At 55.8% G+C, this 15,267-nt stretch overlaps 8 protein-coding genes and 2 non-coding genes across 10 annotated transcripts; 6 read left to right on the top strand and 4 right to left on the bottom strand.

The window, feature by feature from the left end:
- The first annotated feature begins 1,219 nt into the window (after positions 1-1,219).
- On the top strand, positions 1,220-1,815 carry F5144DRAFT_362657 (uncharacterized protein). Its single transcript, XM_066784407.1, has 2 exons — positions 1,220-1,723; positions 1,812-1,815. The coding sequence occupies exon 1, from the start codon at positions 1,272-1,274 to the stop codon at positions 1,584-1,586; it is 315 nt and encodes a 104-aa protein (XP_066640208.1). The 5' UTR covers positions 1,220-1,271; the 3' UTR covers positions 1,587-1,723; positions 1,812-1,815.
- Positions 1,600-2,097, top strand: F5144DRAFT_496386 (uncharacterized protein; the record flags this gene model as incomplete). The annotated part of the gene is made up of 1 exon (XM_066786148.1): positions 1,600-2,097. One exon carries the CDS (start codon positions 1,600-1,602, stop codon positions 2,095-2,097), a length of 498 nt encoding a protein of 165 aa, XP_066640207.1.
- Positions 2,098-3,847: 1,750 nt separating this feature from the next.
- F5144DRAFT_615250 (uncharacterized protein) lies at positions 3,848-4,565 on the bottom strand (the record flags this gene model as incomplete). The annotated part of the gene is made up of 3 exons (XM_066791796.1): positions 3,848-4,083; positions 4,311-4,422; positions 4,458-4,565. The coding sequence occupies 3 exons, from the start codon at positions 4,563-4,565 to the stop codon at positions 3,917-3,919; spliced, it is 387 nt and encodes a 128-aa protein (XP_066640206.1). The 3' UTR covers positions 3,848-3,916.
- A 453-nt stretch (positions 4,566-5,018) lies between these two features.
- Positions 5,019-6,002, top strand: F5144DRAFT_362529 (uncharacterized protein). The gene is made up of 2 exons (XM_066784405.1): positions 5,019-5,257; positions 5,528-6,002. Exons 1-2 carry the CDS (start codon positions 5,150-5,152, stop codon positions 5,933-5,935), a joined length of 516 nt encoding a protein of 171 aa, XP_066640205.1. The 5' UTR covers positions 5,019-5,149; the 3' UTR covers positions 5,936-6,002.
- A 66-nt stretch (positions 6,003-6,068) lies between these two features.
- Positions 6,069-6,977, bottom strand: F5144DRAFT_551009 (uncharacterized protein; the record flags this gene model as incomplete). Its single annotated transcript, XM_066787674.1, has 2 exons — positions 6,069-6,779; positions 6,816-6,977. The coding sequence occupies 2 exons, from the start codon at positions 6,975-6,977 to the stop codon at positions 6,069-6,071; spliced, it is 873 nt and encodes a 290-aa protein (XP_066640204.1).
- Positions 6,978-7,568: 591 nt separating this feature from the next.
- F5144DRAFT_t161 lies at positions 7,569-7,642 on the top strand. The gene has a single exon. It is a non-coding gene; the product is annotated as a tRNA-Val (tRNA).
- A 107-nt stretch (positions 7,643-7,749) lies between these two features.
- On the top strand, positions 7,750-7,831 carry F5144DRAFT_t162. The gene has a single exon. It is a non-coding gene; the product is annotated as a tRNA-Ser (tRNA).
- Positions 7,832-8,027: 196 nt separating this feature from the next.
- F5144DRAFT_551008 (major facilitator superfamily domain-containing protein) lies at positions 8,028-10,182 on the bottom strand (the record flags this gene model as incomplete). The annotated part of the gene is made up of 10 exons (XM_066787673.1): positions 8,028-8,145; positions 8,199-8,283; positions 8,384-8,653; positions 8,726-8,822; positions 8,874-9,003; positions 9,058-9,197; positions 9,256-9,341; positions 9,459-9,727; positions 9,809-9,964; positions 10,040-10,182. 10 exons carry the CDS (start codon positions 10,180-10,182, stop codon positions 8,028-8,030), a joined length of 1,494 nt encoding a protein of 497 aa, XP_066640203.1.
- A 1,148-nt stretch (positions 10,183-11,330) lies between these two features.
- F5144DRAFT_362538 (uncharacterized protein) lies at positions 11,331-13,537 on the top strand. The gene is made up of 7 exons (XM_066784406.1): positions 11,331-11,777; positions 11,843-12,127; positions 12,186-12,372; positions 12,426-12,724; positions 12,775-12,886; positions 12,956-13,295; positions 13,345-13,537. Exons 1-7 carry the CDS (start codon positions 11,456-11,458, stop codon positions 13,477-13,479), a joined length of 1,680 nt encoding a protein of 559 aa, XP_066640202.1. The 5' UTR covers positions 11,331-11,455; the 3' UTR covers positions 13,480-13,537.
- F5144DRAFT_658216 (uncharacterized protein) lies at positions 13,510-14,926 on the bottom strand. The gene is made up of 2 exons (XM_066793204.1): positions 14,521-14,926; positions 13,510-14,436 (listed from the first exon to the last, which is right to left on the bottom strand). The coding sequence occupies exons 1-2, from the start codon at positions 14,794-14,796 to the stop codon at positions 13,714-13,716; spliced, it is 999 nt and encodes a 332-aa protein (XP_066640201.1). The 5' UTR covers positions 14,797-14,926; the 3' UTR covers positions 13,510-13,713.
- Positions 14,927-15,267: the final 341 nt, after the last annotated feature.

Genomic DNA, 15,267 nt, shown 5'->3' with positions numbered 1-15,267 from the left:
GTCCATCTGTTTTTGGAAATGGGCCGTCCAAATTTGATCGCTCAAGCTACATGATCGCCATTTCGCGTCCCGCCCTCGACACTGTCATTCTGCCGTCATATGGGATACCATCACCGTTTCTGAACCTTCCCCAACAAAACCAGGTGAACGGTTAACTCACCACCGACCACAATACCACCATGCCAAAGTGGTTTCTTGTCATTTAGCGGGTTCCGTTCAACATTCGGTCCTGTGCCACCAGCACTGGTTAGCTGACAGTCTGTGCCTTGGAAGATGGAACCATGAGAGAGTGAATAGGAAGCCGCCGCCCCCCGCTGTTTTTGTACATTAGTGTTATGTAGTTGACCCCGATTAGCTGTAGTGTATTTGATCTTGTACATTAGTTCCAGTTATAAAGCAGTGGGAATCAGAGAATATTAAGTAGATACCTAGGTGTGATCAACCTCGCATGTAATACAACGGAAAGTACCCACCTTTGGCCAAAAAAGGCCGAACACGAAAGACGGGCAAGAAAACAAGAAAAGAGAAAGAAACAAAAAGAAGAAATAAGAAAAAGAAGAGATAAAGAAAACCGGGTGAAGTAAATTAAACAAAAGAAATTGAGTCAATAAGAAGTAGACTTCAGGCTTTCGAATAGCTTTCTTTTCGTTCTTCTGGTCCAAGGTTTCGGCGGCACCTCCACTCCAGACTGTTGCATGACCGTCGCGGACATTTTAGTACACACCAACACGCCACGACCTCTTTCCGCCCATGTGTGCACAAGGAGAGAACCGGCGGTTCCATTTAAATGCTGCCATGCCCTTCCTTGCCTTTGTCATCGCTCGTACCTGAACCGGATGGAAGACCGGCAATGACACGGGCCCGAAGTGGGCCATGTCTCGGAGCCGGTCCGGCCAAGGTGCCCCACCCCGGCCGCCGCAGTTTAATTGCCGGAGAGCCAATCGAGGGGATCCGTGCGAGGCCCCTTTTTACGGCCGCTGACCACCACGACCCGCACAGAAGTGATTTCTTCGTCGTGTGTGCGCCGCGGCCGCTGCAGGGGGCCGCGCAGTGTCGCAGCACAGATCGATGCCCGGCAATGACACCCGGTCCGCTGCACCCGGCCCTTTTCGAGACCCCTTTTCAGACCTTTCCTGGGGTTCCCGCTGGCACAGTTGCGGCGGCTAAAATAATGCCACCCACGCTTCCTGAAACGTTCTCCAGGCTAGCAGCCACTCATCTTGTGTCCCGGCCACAAGGTCAGCACTCAGATCTCACGGGGGTACGGTTTGATGTTTCGTTTCTCGCCATGTGCACCATACCATCTGTGTCTGCAGATCTTTCCTCGTGTGTTCGCAGCCGAGAAGGAGGCCCAAGCCGCAAGGAATTTGACAATTGGAACACCATGTCCCACGTATATTAGAACTACTCGGCCGAGCCTTGACTTCTGCTTTCACTCCTCATCCATCACTCGTTCTCATCCCGGTCATCCAGCCTTCGGTTTCCGTCACTCCTTTCGCTTCCCAATCCTGGGCAGGACCCTTCCACTCACTTTTTGTATATATATACACCCACATACACACACACCACGTACATACTCTTATTAGTCACTCCTTTATAATGCACCCCGTATCCCTCTTCGCTCTCCTCACTGCCAGCGCCTCGGCCTCCATCACGCCTGTCACCCCTCGCCAATCTGCCGTCAACCAAAATGTCATTCCCAAGTCTTTTGGAGTGACAGCCGGTCAGGGCAAAGACCAAGTTCAGGTTGGCAGCTGCAGTGGGGCCAACAACAAGCTGATTCCCTGCTATTGCCCTCCCGCGCCCGACAGCCCCGAGTTCCTCTCTAAGCTCGCTAAGGCCCTGACCGATGGCTTCATCTTCAGCAAGGAGCAGGTCGCCATACCCATCACGCTCGAGAAGTTTAACGACGACTCGGACACATCGGTCGACACCACCAAGCTCCGCGCCACCGCCATGATCCAGGTCATGCAGAACTTCAACTTGACCACCCAGGGTGTTGGCTGCCCGGGCGTGTCTGTCCCGGTTCTCGGCCAGATGCAGCAGACTGGCATCTTGGCTCGAAGCCTCAGCGGGTTCGGAAACGAGGGCAAGTAAACATGGCCAGGTTTTGCTATCCACTTTGGGCATCGGCATGAGAGAGAGGCAAGCTCAATAACCACATTCGTTTTAATTCTTCACACGACACTCCCTTGACACATGGCAACACTCGTTTCGGCATCTGACACTCGTTTTAATTCTTCACATGAAGCTCCTTCAACACATGACAACATTCATTTTCGGCATGACACTCGCTCTTCGTCACTCGTTTTTACTACTACCTTCGTTTTACATTCGCATTGCTCGGCGTTCTTAATGGGCATAATACGGTCGCTTCTTCTTCTTGAACTGCTCGGTTCTTTTTCTGGTTTTGCTTCTGAGCAGCCGTCCATTCTTTTCGACAAATTCTCACTCGTTTACGGACTTACTCATTCTTTCTTTAATACAATGACTTCCACGCCCTTTTTCGGTTAATAATTTTCTCGGATGGCTCACTCGCTGCCTCCGTTTCTTCGACATTCTTTTAATAATTAGTTACTCTTCTCGTCGCTCTTTTGCCCAAACATTCCCTCACTCTTTCGGGGGCTCCTTTTCAGTCACTCATTTTCCGCTCATTCTTCACTTACCCGCTTCGACCTGCTCGCCATACCATTCACTCACTCAACTTTACCTACAACCACTCTCTCGGCAGCACCTTCAGTCACTCTTTCAGCTATGACTTCGGCTGGCTTTCAATCGTTTTACCAACCATGCTTTCAGTCACCATCGGCCACCAGCCACTCTCACTTCTTTGCCAATTCACTTCCGGGGCAGCCACTCTCTCAAATGTTCCTCCTTTTTCTCTCATTTCGGTTCGGCTTTCGGTCAATCTTTTGCATCTTGATTGCCCTTCAACATTCAACATACAATCACTCATTCAATGGTCATCCTCAACGGATACTGGCCTATCACGCACACATTCATGGATTTATGCTTTACGACATGGACGCTCTCTTACTGTACTCTCGCTTATATACATTTGCATTTGGTCCTGTATTTTTTGCTGTTATTCATCACACATTCTTTTGGCCCACACATTCTTTTGGCCCTGGGGTCAGGGGCGGAAGCAGCATGGGTCGGCGCGGGGATAATAGACTTGGATTCATGTATTCTTTTGCAGTTACGCCTTTCATAGTATTCATCAACGCGTTTTCTCCACTCGGTCACAGATATTGACGGCCTCTATTGTTGCCGGCAAGCATTGTCAGGAAGGGATATCGTGGCCCACACCCCGACTCAAGCTCTTTCACCAAACGGAACACGGCGGTTACTGCTTTGGCAGAGCCGTCCTAAGGGCTGAGGAAGTTTTCTAAGCTGCGCCATATCATCATCGTTTCGTGTTAGTAACCCAACACCCCTGATCCCCCCCTTTGCAGAACCTGAGTTACGAAAGACTCACCACCTCCAACTGATGTTTCCCCTAGGACGAAGTCATCATCCAAATTGTTCAACCTCCGTATTCGGCCAATACCAGCGGACCCCACCATGGACGCTGTGATGGACGCCAACCAAACGCAGCTTACAGCCGCGGCAGAAGACAAGGGTACTTCCAATAAAACGGTAAATGGCATGAGAAGAACCCGTTGGATAACTGACCCGCTACTGCTCAATTACGAGAATAAGACAGGAACACGTAAGGTTACGGGCTTTCTGCCTTACGGAATGTGCGGCGGCATGGCGAACGTGAGTAGATACGCGCGTTTCTATGTCCTGAAACTACCGGATGAGGCCACGCTGCGCAACCACTTATTCACCGGCAGAAGCAAAACCCTCCATTTAAGGGCGACGACTTGGAGATTGTGGCTATCGTGAAGGAGGTTGTCAGAAAGACTATGCCTTATGGCTTCCCTCCGTGCTCGCTCTCATCTTCATTCTCCCCCTCCTCGTCGTCGTCGTCGTCGTCGTCCTCTTCCCCCGGACCTCTCGGCAGGGCAGGCTCACGGCCGGGCCTCGTCCTGCTTGGTTGCGCAAAAGACCACACGGCCCAATATTGTAGCGGGATGGCTGGGGGACCAGATAAAGGGGAAGGGTAATGGCAACATCAAGGGCAACTCGGAATCGGTATGGATAGCGGCACATGGGTTTTCACAACGAAGTCGGCAGAAAATGAACCGAGTGATCATGGCTTACGTGCTGTGCCTGTTTCCTGAAACCTGGTGCCACACATGCACCCAGATATGTTGCTAGTTGTTTCTGTCATCGATTGATGTGCTATCCATCAGCTGCCTTACCCTTGACCTCCCTCTCTTGTATAACCCAAGGCAGAAAGCGAAGTTTCCATAACCCCCCTGATATAGGGCCGTGGGTGAGACACTGGATTATCTGATCGTCTTCATTGTATATCTGAGATCACAAAAGCCAAGAGCAGACTATCATACCGATCCTCGATTGACCCTTGGTGCGGCCTGGCCAGGGGCCCAGTGACCCAGCAAACCCGCCGACTGGCATCTGCAGACGATTGGCACAGCACTTTTCCCCGCGGCCATTTGTGGCAGCCTGCTTTCAGAGTCTAGACCGCCCCCGGAATATTAACCCGGCGTTGTGCCGCTCGGTGATCTGAACTTGTGTTGGTCAGGGGTGCGGCGCGGCACACTTGTTGAGACACCATCCCATCTTTTACGCTATTACCACGATTTGCAGTCTGCTCCACCCCATTGTTATACTTGCGGATGATACTAGTCTGCCTGATCTGGATGATCGGGGGTTTGACACGACCTCCGAGTTGTGCTCGTAGGATGTGGGTTCATATACACCGATCAAACAACTGAAGGTGGCGTCGAGCTTGTGCCTGGCGAGCTTGTTATTCATATTTATTCTGGCCTCTCTCTGTTACGGAAGTTAACATTCACTCTTTTCTCTCTTATTCCCCAAGATACTCTGGTAGTGTCATTGTCCAGTCACCCTTACAGTCTTTTCCCCTTGATCTTTGATCAGTGAATCGCAACAACCACAGACGGCTGCGCCGCCCTTCACCCATTTTCCGCCAACCCCTTGCTCGAGCAACCCACCGATAGTCGATACCCAACTCTCTTCCCCCTTTTCAGCAAACACGCGCCCTAATCCTACCAAAATGCGCGCGACATCCGCCCTCACCCTCCTCAGCACCGGTTTCTCCGCTGTCACCACCGCCAGCGGCTTTACCGCGCCCGGTACCAACGCCCTAAACCTGCGTTACGCTGTAAGCCATCACCGTCCCCCGTCCCAGCCATAAAACATAACAATATCCCCCCCGCCCCCCCCCCCTTCCCATTCCCAATCGCGATCACACCCCCCACCCTTTCGTTTCCAACCCCCCCCCCCATTTACCCCTGACACTCCCCTCCTCCACCACCAAATTCCACAACCCAACCGATAAACAACACCCAAGAACCTCAACCCCCCAATCCCCAAAGAAAACAAACAAACAACCAACCCCCCAACTAACCCCCCCCTCTTTCCCCCACCACAGGCCCCCCTCGCCCTCCTCGCCACAGCAGCAACCATCCCCAGCACCGCCCTCGCCGCGCCGTCTCCCCACCGCGGCGGAGGCGGCGGTAATGACGATAATGATGACAACGATGACAATGATGAGGGTGGTCGAGGAGAAGGTCGGGGGCGCGGGGACGGGAACGGGAAGGGCAAAGGGAAGGGGAAGGGGAAAGGAAACGGCGGCGGTGGTGGTGGGGGGACTAATATCTTTGTTATTATTGCTGGGGGTGGTGGTAAGGGTGGCGGTGGTGGTGGGGGTGCCGGTGCTGTGGTGGGAGGGGGTAATAACGGGACGAACGCGACGGCGGGCGGGCTGATGACGGAGCCTGCGCGGGTGAAGAGGAGGAGGATGATGGGGTTTGTGGATTTGGCGAGGCATATGCGTTGAGGTGGTGGTTGTTGAGCGGTTCTGGGTGGGATTTGAAGGGGGAATAGGCGCGTTTGGTGCCTCGACTAGACGACGTCGAGTAGTAAATAGGCGGTATATGATTTTAGTGTTTAGGCCCTTGTACCCCGTCTTATCACAATTGTTTTTCCTTTTTGGCCACCGTATCGAAGGAAAACCAGTTGCCCACAGTCCCAGTATCTAAGATCGATAGGCGATACTCCTGCACCAGGCGCCGAGCCTTGTACAACATCAGCTCCCTCCTTTCTCGGTCGGAGACGAACTTTGGAATGAGAAGATTGATATCCAGTGACAACTTCCGAGCCAGACGATCCGTGCCACGCTTAGAAGCTTCACTAATCATCTCCTGCAAGACCCCGGTATATCCTGCCCGTCCCTTGTTTGCGGACCCGTTGTCGACCGGCTCGCGGCGGGTGTGGTAGTAATAGATGAGCGTTGCGGCATCCCATACGTCGACCCCATTCCCGTCGAACGAGCACATGACATGACTGATGCGGTCATATGCTGCTTGGTCCGGGAATTGACCCTGGTTCCAGCGATAAGCCACGGAGATGAGCAAATGGGAAAAATGCTCAAACTGGGTCCAGATGGTATTGAAAAAACTTGGTTTTTGAACGGGGTAGGGCAGAAGCCCGTAGTCCACAAGAAGCATTATCTCGAAGGCGTAATTGCAGGCAGATTGGACGGCCGTACGGGCTAATTCGTCATCCGGAGTTATGTGGTCGGTATTCATGCTCTGAATTGGGTTGCCCGTCCATTCTTGATCGTACAGGATACCGCCCACGGCTTTGAAGACGCGTTGCGGTCGGAGGTGTTGGTGCATTCCCTGGAGTTTTGCTTTCTGTAGTGCATCGCCACTTACACGAGGGATTGCCGCTTGCACCTTGCCGGCCACCCGCGTCAAGATATCATCGAAGGGGTTGTTCGCCGGACGCAAGGTCTGCGGATAGCGCGCTCCCGGGTTCACAAGAAGGCCCTCGCTTGAGGAGCACATCAGTCTTTTGAGCTTGTCAAGTTTAGCCATCTCTGGCGCGTCCCGTTCATTCTTCCCGCGAGACTCGGACGGTTCGGGCGAGTCAGAAGGGGCTTCGAGCAAGTTGGAAACGACATCTATCGAGTTTTCGGGTTTGGGCTGCAAGTGGTGGATGTCGGCGCTGCACCGAGGGCAGTTCGAAATCTGATGGTCGCCATGCTTTCGGTGGCTGCATATATTGGACAATAAATGGATCTCGACGGCGGGCTAAGCTCGGCCATGTTTACTAACCGCGTTTTGGGGTGAAAGGTCGAAACAAGTGATGGCTACGCAAGTGTTGGCCCACGTATTGAAGTCCAAAGACGAGTTGGGTTGGGTTAAGTTGAGGCAGGAAAATGATTGGAGAAATGATTTGGAAGTCACGAGAACCCAGGCAGGTAAGGTACTCGTGAGGTCAAAGCGTCATAATCAGGCAAACCAGGTAACTAGGTAGGTACCTAGGTACGCCTTTGCCACCTTCGAGCTTGCTGGGATGTCCCGGAAATGAGAAACAGACTCGAGAGGTTATGGAATTCCCATCGAACGGCGCAAGAAGCAAGCTGCGATAAAGGACCGCCTGTAAACCTCCTGCCCATCAAGCAAGGTCCGATGGTGTAGTTGGTTATCACGTCAGTCTAACACACTGAAGGTCTCCAGTTCGAGCCTGGATCGGATCAGCTTCACTTTTGCCGGTTTCTCGGCTCCTCTTTTGGCATTTTTGCAACTCCACCCGCACTGCCTCCGCATCTCATGATCCCCACAACCAGCCCGATTCTCTCGTCAAGGCACGATGGCTGAGTGGTCTAAAGCGTGAGACTCGAAATCTCATCTCTTCGGAGGCGTCGGTTCAAATCCGGCTCGTGTCGACTTTTGTTTCCTGGGAGACTCCTACTTTTTTGCTTGTTGACTGTTGGCACGCATCTCTTCGCTGATTCTTCTTGATTAGATTAATAGGGGCAAGCAGGGCGTCGGGGTTTACACCGCAGCTTGCTGCACATTCCTTCATATCTTCTGTTCGTCAACATCTTCCCAATTCGACACAACTGCCAAAAATTTGAACCCTCATAGCACCATCTTGAATGCCGGATCCCGATCGTCGCCGCACCCTTCGAACTCTGCATACTTGCCGTCCTTCTTGTCGCGGTTGATCTTTGCACACCACAAGACGTTGGCCAGAATCCTAAAATTTTGTCAGCCAGATATCGGGATGGTGGGGCAGGTCATGGCACTTACGCAAACCAAGCATACACCAACAGCCCCAGAATAATGGTATGGCCCTTGTGGTACAGCGGCCCTTCGTGACTCGGATACACAAAAGCTATCAGGTTCTCACAGTCAGCATTCTCCCATCCCCCACCCCTTCAAGAAGTTCAAGCCCCCAAGGGAAACAAAGGAGGGGAAAAAAAAAGACAACTCACTCGCCACAAACCCCCCGCAATTCGCCACCGCCAGCTGCAAGCCCGACGTGGTTGCGCGCTTGTAGTGGCCCGCCGAGTTGTTGGAGTTCCAGACGAGCACGCACGGCACGCTGGCGTACATGCCGATCGCCATCAGGCAGGTCATGGCGAAGCGCGCCGGCGCCGACGCCACGTTGGCGATCACCGCGTACCCCGCGATCGCGATGGGCAGCGTGGCCAGCATGAGCCCGCCGCGCAGGTTGAGCCGGTCCGAGAGGAGCGCGACGAGGACTGTGTGTGTGGTGTCAGGGTTTGGTTCAGGGGAAGGGGTTAGGTGACTGTAGGGGTGGGGGGTTGGCATACCGGTAATGGGCGTTGCGACGGCGTACGGGATGACGGACCAGAGCTGAGTCTCGTTTGCTGAGGAGGTGATGTGCATGTCGTTGATGATGGTTGGGAGCTGGGGGACAGGTTAGCGTTGAGGTTGTGGGACTTGAAGGCGATAACTGACAAATAGGCCGAAGCTGTACAGCCCCGAAAGGATGGCAAAGTACGCCGTTGACGACAGCCAGACCTGGACGTTGAAGATGCCGCGGCGGACTTCGGACCACTGGAACCTTTCCTCGCGTTCGAGGACGGGACTGCATCACAAAGTCAGAACTGGCCGGCAGCTTACTTCCCTCCTGCTCACTCACTTGAACCTCTCACCACTCGCTGACAGGGTATGTCCTTCCAGCCGCTGCAGCGCAAAGTCCTTTTCTTCCCTCGTCAGATACGGCGCCTCGGCGATGCTCGTCGGGAGAAGCAGGTATGCCACAGCGCCCGCAACAACCGTCTTTCTTCAGTCAGCAGCATTCCTCCAAACAGCAACACCAGAAATCCGGTTAACTCACAAGCAGCCCCTCGATGACGAAAATCCACCTCCACCCCTCGAGCCCACCCCTCGGTCCAATCTCGGACAGACCCCTTGCAAGTAGTCCTATAGCCCATTGATTAGCAAGCAACCCCCACAAAGCCCCCAAAACCACCGTCCAGGTAACACCCCCAACCCCAACAAACACCACCCCAAACCCAAAAAGAAAAACACAAAACATACCCCCAAACGCCCCCGACAACGACGCCGCCGTATAGAACACACCAATGCGCACCGCCATCTCGCCCCGCGTGTACAGGCCCGACATGTACAGCACGATGCCGGGCAGCAGCCCCCCCTCGGCGAGGCCCAGCAGGGCGCGCACGGCGATGAAGCTGCCGTAGCTGCGCACAAACCCCAGGCACATGGTGATGATGCCCCAGGCGACGGTGAGGAGGGGCAGCCAGAGGGTGGGGGTGAGGGATTTGAGGAGGAGGTTGGAGGGGAGCTCGCTGTTTTGGAGGGGGGTGGTTAACTTGGGGGTGGTGGTTGAGGGGGGGGTCGGTGGGGGGAGAGGGGGAGGGAGAGCTAACCTGGCGATGTAGGTCGCGTAGAAGACGGCGAGGCCTTGGTTGTATTGCAGGTTGCTGAGGCCCAGGTCCTTCTCGAGGCCGATGATTCTGGCGTTGCCGACATTGGTGCGGTCGAGGAAGGAGCAGAGGAAGAGGAGGGAGAGGATGGGTAGGATCCTGTGGGTTGGTTTCGCGGAGTGTTAGTCGCTGGATGAGTATGGAGGTTGTTCCAGTAAGGGATCGCGTGCTGACCTGGTGTCTGTTTTGAAAAGTATGCGCTTGGTCAAGTGCGCTTCGTTCTGGGCCGTTGTGACCGCCGTGGCCTCGGGACTTGGAACATCGCGGTCGCTTTCCCCCTTCTCATTTTCCCGTCCGGCAATATGGATGGAGGACATGGTTACCAACAAGTCACAATGGCGATTGCGGTCGAGCCGTCGTAAACTCGAAAATCACGGGAATTCTAGACGCGGAACTTGAGGGGGTGATAAGCTGGTTGATAAGTCCGATCATGCACGCCCACCCCCGGCTTCGTTGGCTCGGTTGGGTGGTGACAAAACCCGGGAGTTGGAGAAGATTGTGCGACCTGCCTACATCAGACAGCCACTGACAGTCACTCTTGCCCTTTGCGCATCTGCATGCCTCACCGCTCGCTGATCGACATGATTATCACGAGCCATCCATTGGAGACGAGTGCGACATGGCGTACCGGACATACCACGGCTGCGTATTTTTGGGGAAAGTATCGGAGGGAAAGTTATTTGATATGGGTATCGAATTGAGGGGAAATTGAGTGTGCTCACAACTCCAAAGGCATTGAAACGCGTCCCATTGATATCAAAATAATATCTTGAAAATGGTGGAGAATGGACTAGGAAAGAAGCTTATACCAAGCTTCCTTGGCGGCGCAATTATTGATTGACACGATTGAAACACGAACCCTCGAATGGTGCTGTGTTTCTCACATCGCGGGGTCAGTGCCCGGTTCTGGTATGCGCTGCATCTGCGAGGTCACGAGTCACGGCAGGCACTATCGAGATCGCCCAAGCCAACTGCAAGCAGCATCCGATCTCCAGGGTTCCTGCAACCTCTTTTTTTTGCTCTTCCAAAACACGCCATCACCATCAAACACCACCAAACCACCAAGCACCAACCATCAAGCCATCCTGCACCCCATGCATGTGGCGCCGTCTGGGCATTCCTCGGCCCCGGCCGAACCCTGCATGAAGGGGGTGAGCAGCTGAACCATCTCAGTCAATCACACAATCCGATTGAACCCCAACTTCCACAAAAGCCGAGACCCTTAGCGGCGCGCGTCCCCCCGAATCCATGCTCGTGGTGGGTGGTGCTGCTGAGTGCATTCCCGGCACCAAAATCTGGGTTCCGGCCAGCCGCCTCTCCTTCTGCGCGTGTGACGTAAACTTGGCGGCGATCGCCGGTTGGCAGAACAAGATGCCGCTGCGCCGTTACCCGCTGCGCGTGGGTGGGACCCGGTGGGCGCGGGTCGCATATCGGCCGGTTTGTTGCGGAGGGTTTTGGGGGTTTTGGGGATTGTGATAGTTACTTCTTTTTTTTAAAAACACTACTCGCAGAGTGACGTTGTTTGTTTGAGGAGTTGAGATAGAACGTCTTTTAGTCGGTTCGTGGCCTGGTCAAGACAGGAGAGAGATAATGGCTGGCGTAGTACGGACAGCGAGGCAAACGACGCCTATGACGATGATGGCGCGGCGTGCGTGCTCCCGGCGTTTGGCGGTTGCTACTGTTGGTGGCAGCGCCATCATAAAGGGCTTCGGTATCAAGGCGATGTCGGGGAGCAGTTTGAGCCTTTACGGGAGGAGGAGCTTCTCACACTCCGGGCATTGGAGGTCAGCAGCCACGCCTCGGGCCGACAGGGGAGGATCTAAGCTATGGGAGAGCGCGGCGGATGCGGTGGCCGACATCAGGAGCGGATCCGTAATACTGAGCTCGGGGTTTGGGCTATGCGGTGTCGCGTGTAAGTTGAGAACACCCCGGTCTGATATGGCGAAAGGAGCTTAACAAGGCTGACTTGAACAATAGCGACCTTGATCGGGGCACTTCGAAACCGGGGACCGGAATCCCTTCACTCACTCACTGCCGTGTCCAACAATGCAGGAGCCGAAGGACGCGGAGGGCTCGCTCTCCTGACCGAGAACGGGCAGGTGGACCGCATGATCATGTCGTTTCTGGGACCTAACAAGAAGCTCGAGAAGCAGTACCTCACGGGAAAGATTGCGGTCGAGCTTTGTCCCCAGGGAACGCTGGCTGAGAGGATACGCGCGGCGGGGAGCGGCATCCCTGCCTTCTTCACCCCTACGGGCGGGAGTAGGTCACTAAACTCACCAATTCCTACCCACCGAGACCATTTCTAACAATGCCCCAGACACGCTCGTGCAAGAGGGCGCAATCCCTGCCCGGTTCGATGCTAGCGGCAACGTGATTGAGTATGGCAAACCCCGAGAGACGAGGATATTCGACGGACGTCGGTATTTGATGGAGACTGCGCTGCACGGCGACGTGGCTATCCTCCGGGCATGGAAGGTTGACAAGGTGGGCAACTGCGTGTTCAGGTAGGCAATATCTTGGTTGTCAGGTCTGGCTGCCGTTTCTAACCCCGGTGCAGGTACACCACTAAGGCGTTTGCCCCCCTCATGGCCAAGGCGGCCAAGCTGGCCATTGTGGAGGCCGAGAATATTGTCGAGATCGGCGAGATCGACCCCAACGATGTCGACCTGCCAGGCATCTTTATCGACCGCATCGTACCGGCTACGGAATCGTCGTTGGTCGAGATTCTGAAGACGCGGTCCACCGGAGAGAGTGGGGAGACCAAGACAAAGGGGGACGCTCAAATCAGGAGGGACCGCATTGCGAGGCGGGCGGCGAAGGAACTAAAGGACGGGTTTTACGTGAACCTCGGAGTCGGTAAGGAGAAGAGATTCAGGGGTAACAAGGGAAAATGCTGACCAGCCTAGGTATCCCCACAATGGCGCCCTCCTTCCTACCCTCAGGCCAGCAAGTCTGGATCCAATCCGAGAACGGCATTCTTGGGATGGGCGACCACCCGCTCCCTGAAGACGTTGACCCGTACGTCCACCGCTCACTTCCCCAGGCCCCAGCCCACACTACTCCTGACTAACCCCATCCCACACACAGAGACATCATCAACGCCGGCAAAGAGACCACGACGCTCGTCCCCGGCGCGGCCACCTTCGACTCGTCCGAGTCCTTCAGCATGATCCGCGGCGGGCACGTCGACGTGTCGATCCTGGGGGCCCTTCAGGTTAGCGCCGCCGGCGACCTGGCCAACTACATGATCCCCGGCAAGGTGTTCAAGGGCATGGGCGGCGCCATGGATCTCGTGTCGAACCCGGACAACACCAAGATCGTCGTCGCGACCGAGCACGTCGCCAAGGACGGCTCGAGCAAGATCGTGCAGACGTGCAGCTTGCCGTTGACGGGCGCGCGGGTGGTGAGCACGATTATTACAGATTTGGTGAGTTATCTTTACAAAGAGGGTTGGTGGTGTGCTGACAACGGGGTAGTGCGTTTTCGAGGTGGATCGGAAGCGTGGGACGCTGACACTGACGGAGGTTGCGCCGGGGTTGGAAGTAGAGGAGGTTAAGAGCAAGACGGATGCGGCGTTTACGGTGGCAGAGGATTTGAAGGCCATGGAGTGAGCGGTGGTTTAAGTTTAAGTGTGGTTTCTTCACGAGCGTGTAGAGAGAGGGGGGTCGGTCGGTGCCTTTGCATTTACGTACGCACCTCGCATAGGTATTTACGCATATACCTCGATTATTTACTAGATCCACCATCATCAACCCATCCTCGAACATGACCTCCCCAACTCGCCCACGCCGTCCATCCCCCCCTCCTCCTCACAACCTCACAACTTCGCCTTCTCCCCCTCAACCTCACAACTTCGCCTTCTCCCCCTCCCCCTCCCCACCCCCCTCCCCATCCCACCGCGCATAACCCGCCCCCACCGCCTCCGCAATCGCATCAACACTCCTCAACAACCATTCACACCCCTCATCCCCCGCCAACCTCTCCACCCCCTCCGCCTCCCCCTCCCAACCCCCCAACTCCCCCCAATGCGCCCCCTGCTCCACCCCCTTCCTCAACCCAAACACATGCGACAGCACCTGCGGCCCCACCCCCGTCTGCGCCCGCAAGCACGCCACCGCCACCACACTCGTCAAACACCTCCCCACCGGGCCCCCAGCCCCCGGATCCGCCAACAACGGCCCATAATGACTCCCCAGGATATGCACCGGCAGGTCGGGGTGACTGTCCCCCAACCGCTGCACCAACTTGCCCTCAAACGGCGTGTACACACTCTCCCACAACCTCTTCCCGCGCTCCCCCACACCAGCCAGCTCCTCCGGCGTCGTTATTGCGCGGGTGGGGGTGGTGCGGAGGTCGCGCGCCCAGGGGTGGTGGGCGATGCCGGCGCGGAAGGCGCCGAGCGTGTTGATGGTGCGCGGGATGCCGTTGAAGGAGATGCATTTGAGCCCGACTTCGCGGAGGAGTTCGGCGGCGGGGAGGGGGGTGAGGGTTGGGGTGAGGGGGGGGGTGAGCAGGGAGTGGAGCGCGAGGAGGGAGGCGGGGGAGTTGAGCGTTATTGTGGCGGCGGCCTGGAACGTGTGTGTGTGGTTAGTGAGGTGTGAGATGGGGGGGGGGGGTGGTGAAAGTGGGAGGGGGGGAGGGGGAGCGCGTACGGAGAGAGTCACCCACGGCCGGTCGCCGTATTTGCGCTCGCGGGCCTCGTGCGCGATGCGCGTGTAGACGTCGCGGATGTGGCGCGGGGCGGGCGCCTGGCCGGGCCGCGCAAACGGCGCGTTGATGAGCGCTTTGAGCGAGGGGGAGAGCTTCGACATGGTTTGGGGTTGTGCTTGTGTAACGGCGCTGGCGGTGTGTTTTACGAGTTGCTTGTTTTCTTCGTTTTCAGCTGCGTCGAGTTTCCTCTTCCCGTTCTTCGCCGCCGGGGCTGACATGTCAGAGAGCAAAAACCGGAAACCGGGAAATCCAAATGTGCAAAAAATACACAGCCAAACGACCGGTAGCTAGATCTGCCTGGTTCTATTCCAATTGGCCTGTCACAAGCTGTCGGCGCATCACGGCTTGCGCCGTTGCGATCCGGATCGGCAGGTGGCAACACCCCTGTCACTGCCCCTGGACCCGATGACCCCTCGCCCCATCCTGGTGGGTAAACAACCCCGACCGAGGCTCGCGGCCTGGGTTTCGGCAACCAAAAATGAGACCGAGACCCACAGTTTCAGCGGCCACGACGACGCAGTCTCAGCCCAGTTCGGGTACTCTACTCGATCACGTTTGCGACGGCCTGAAGCTTGCGGAGGAGAGTTGGGGTAAAGGAAGCGTGATAAGTGGCCGCTGGCTCTTCTATGCGTGTCATCCATGTTGGGGGCGTCATGCATATCCGCCAACGTGGGCGACGGCTGGGCAAC

The sequence above is a fragment of the Chaetomium tenue genome, assembly GCF_020726465.1.
Source record: "Chaetomium tenue strain MPI-SDFR-AT-0079 chromosome Unknown F5144scaffold_6, whole genome shotgun sequence".
In the NCBI taxonomy this organism is placed as follows: domain Eukaryota; kingdom Fungi; phylum Ascomycota; class Sordariomycetes; order Sordariales; family Chaetomiaceae; genus Chaetomium; species Chaetomium tenue.
This window is presented reverse-complemented; position numbering and strand designations above follow the sequence as displayed.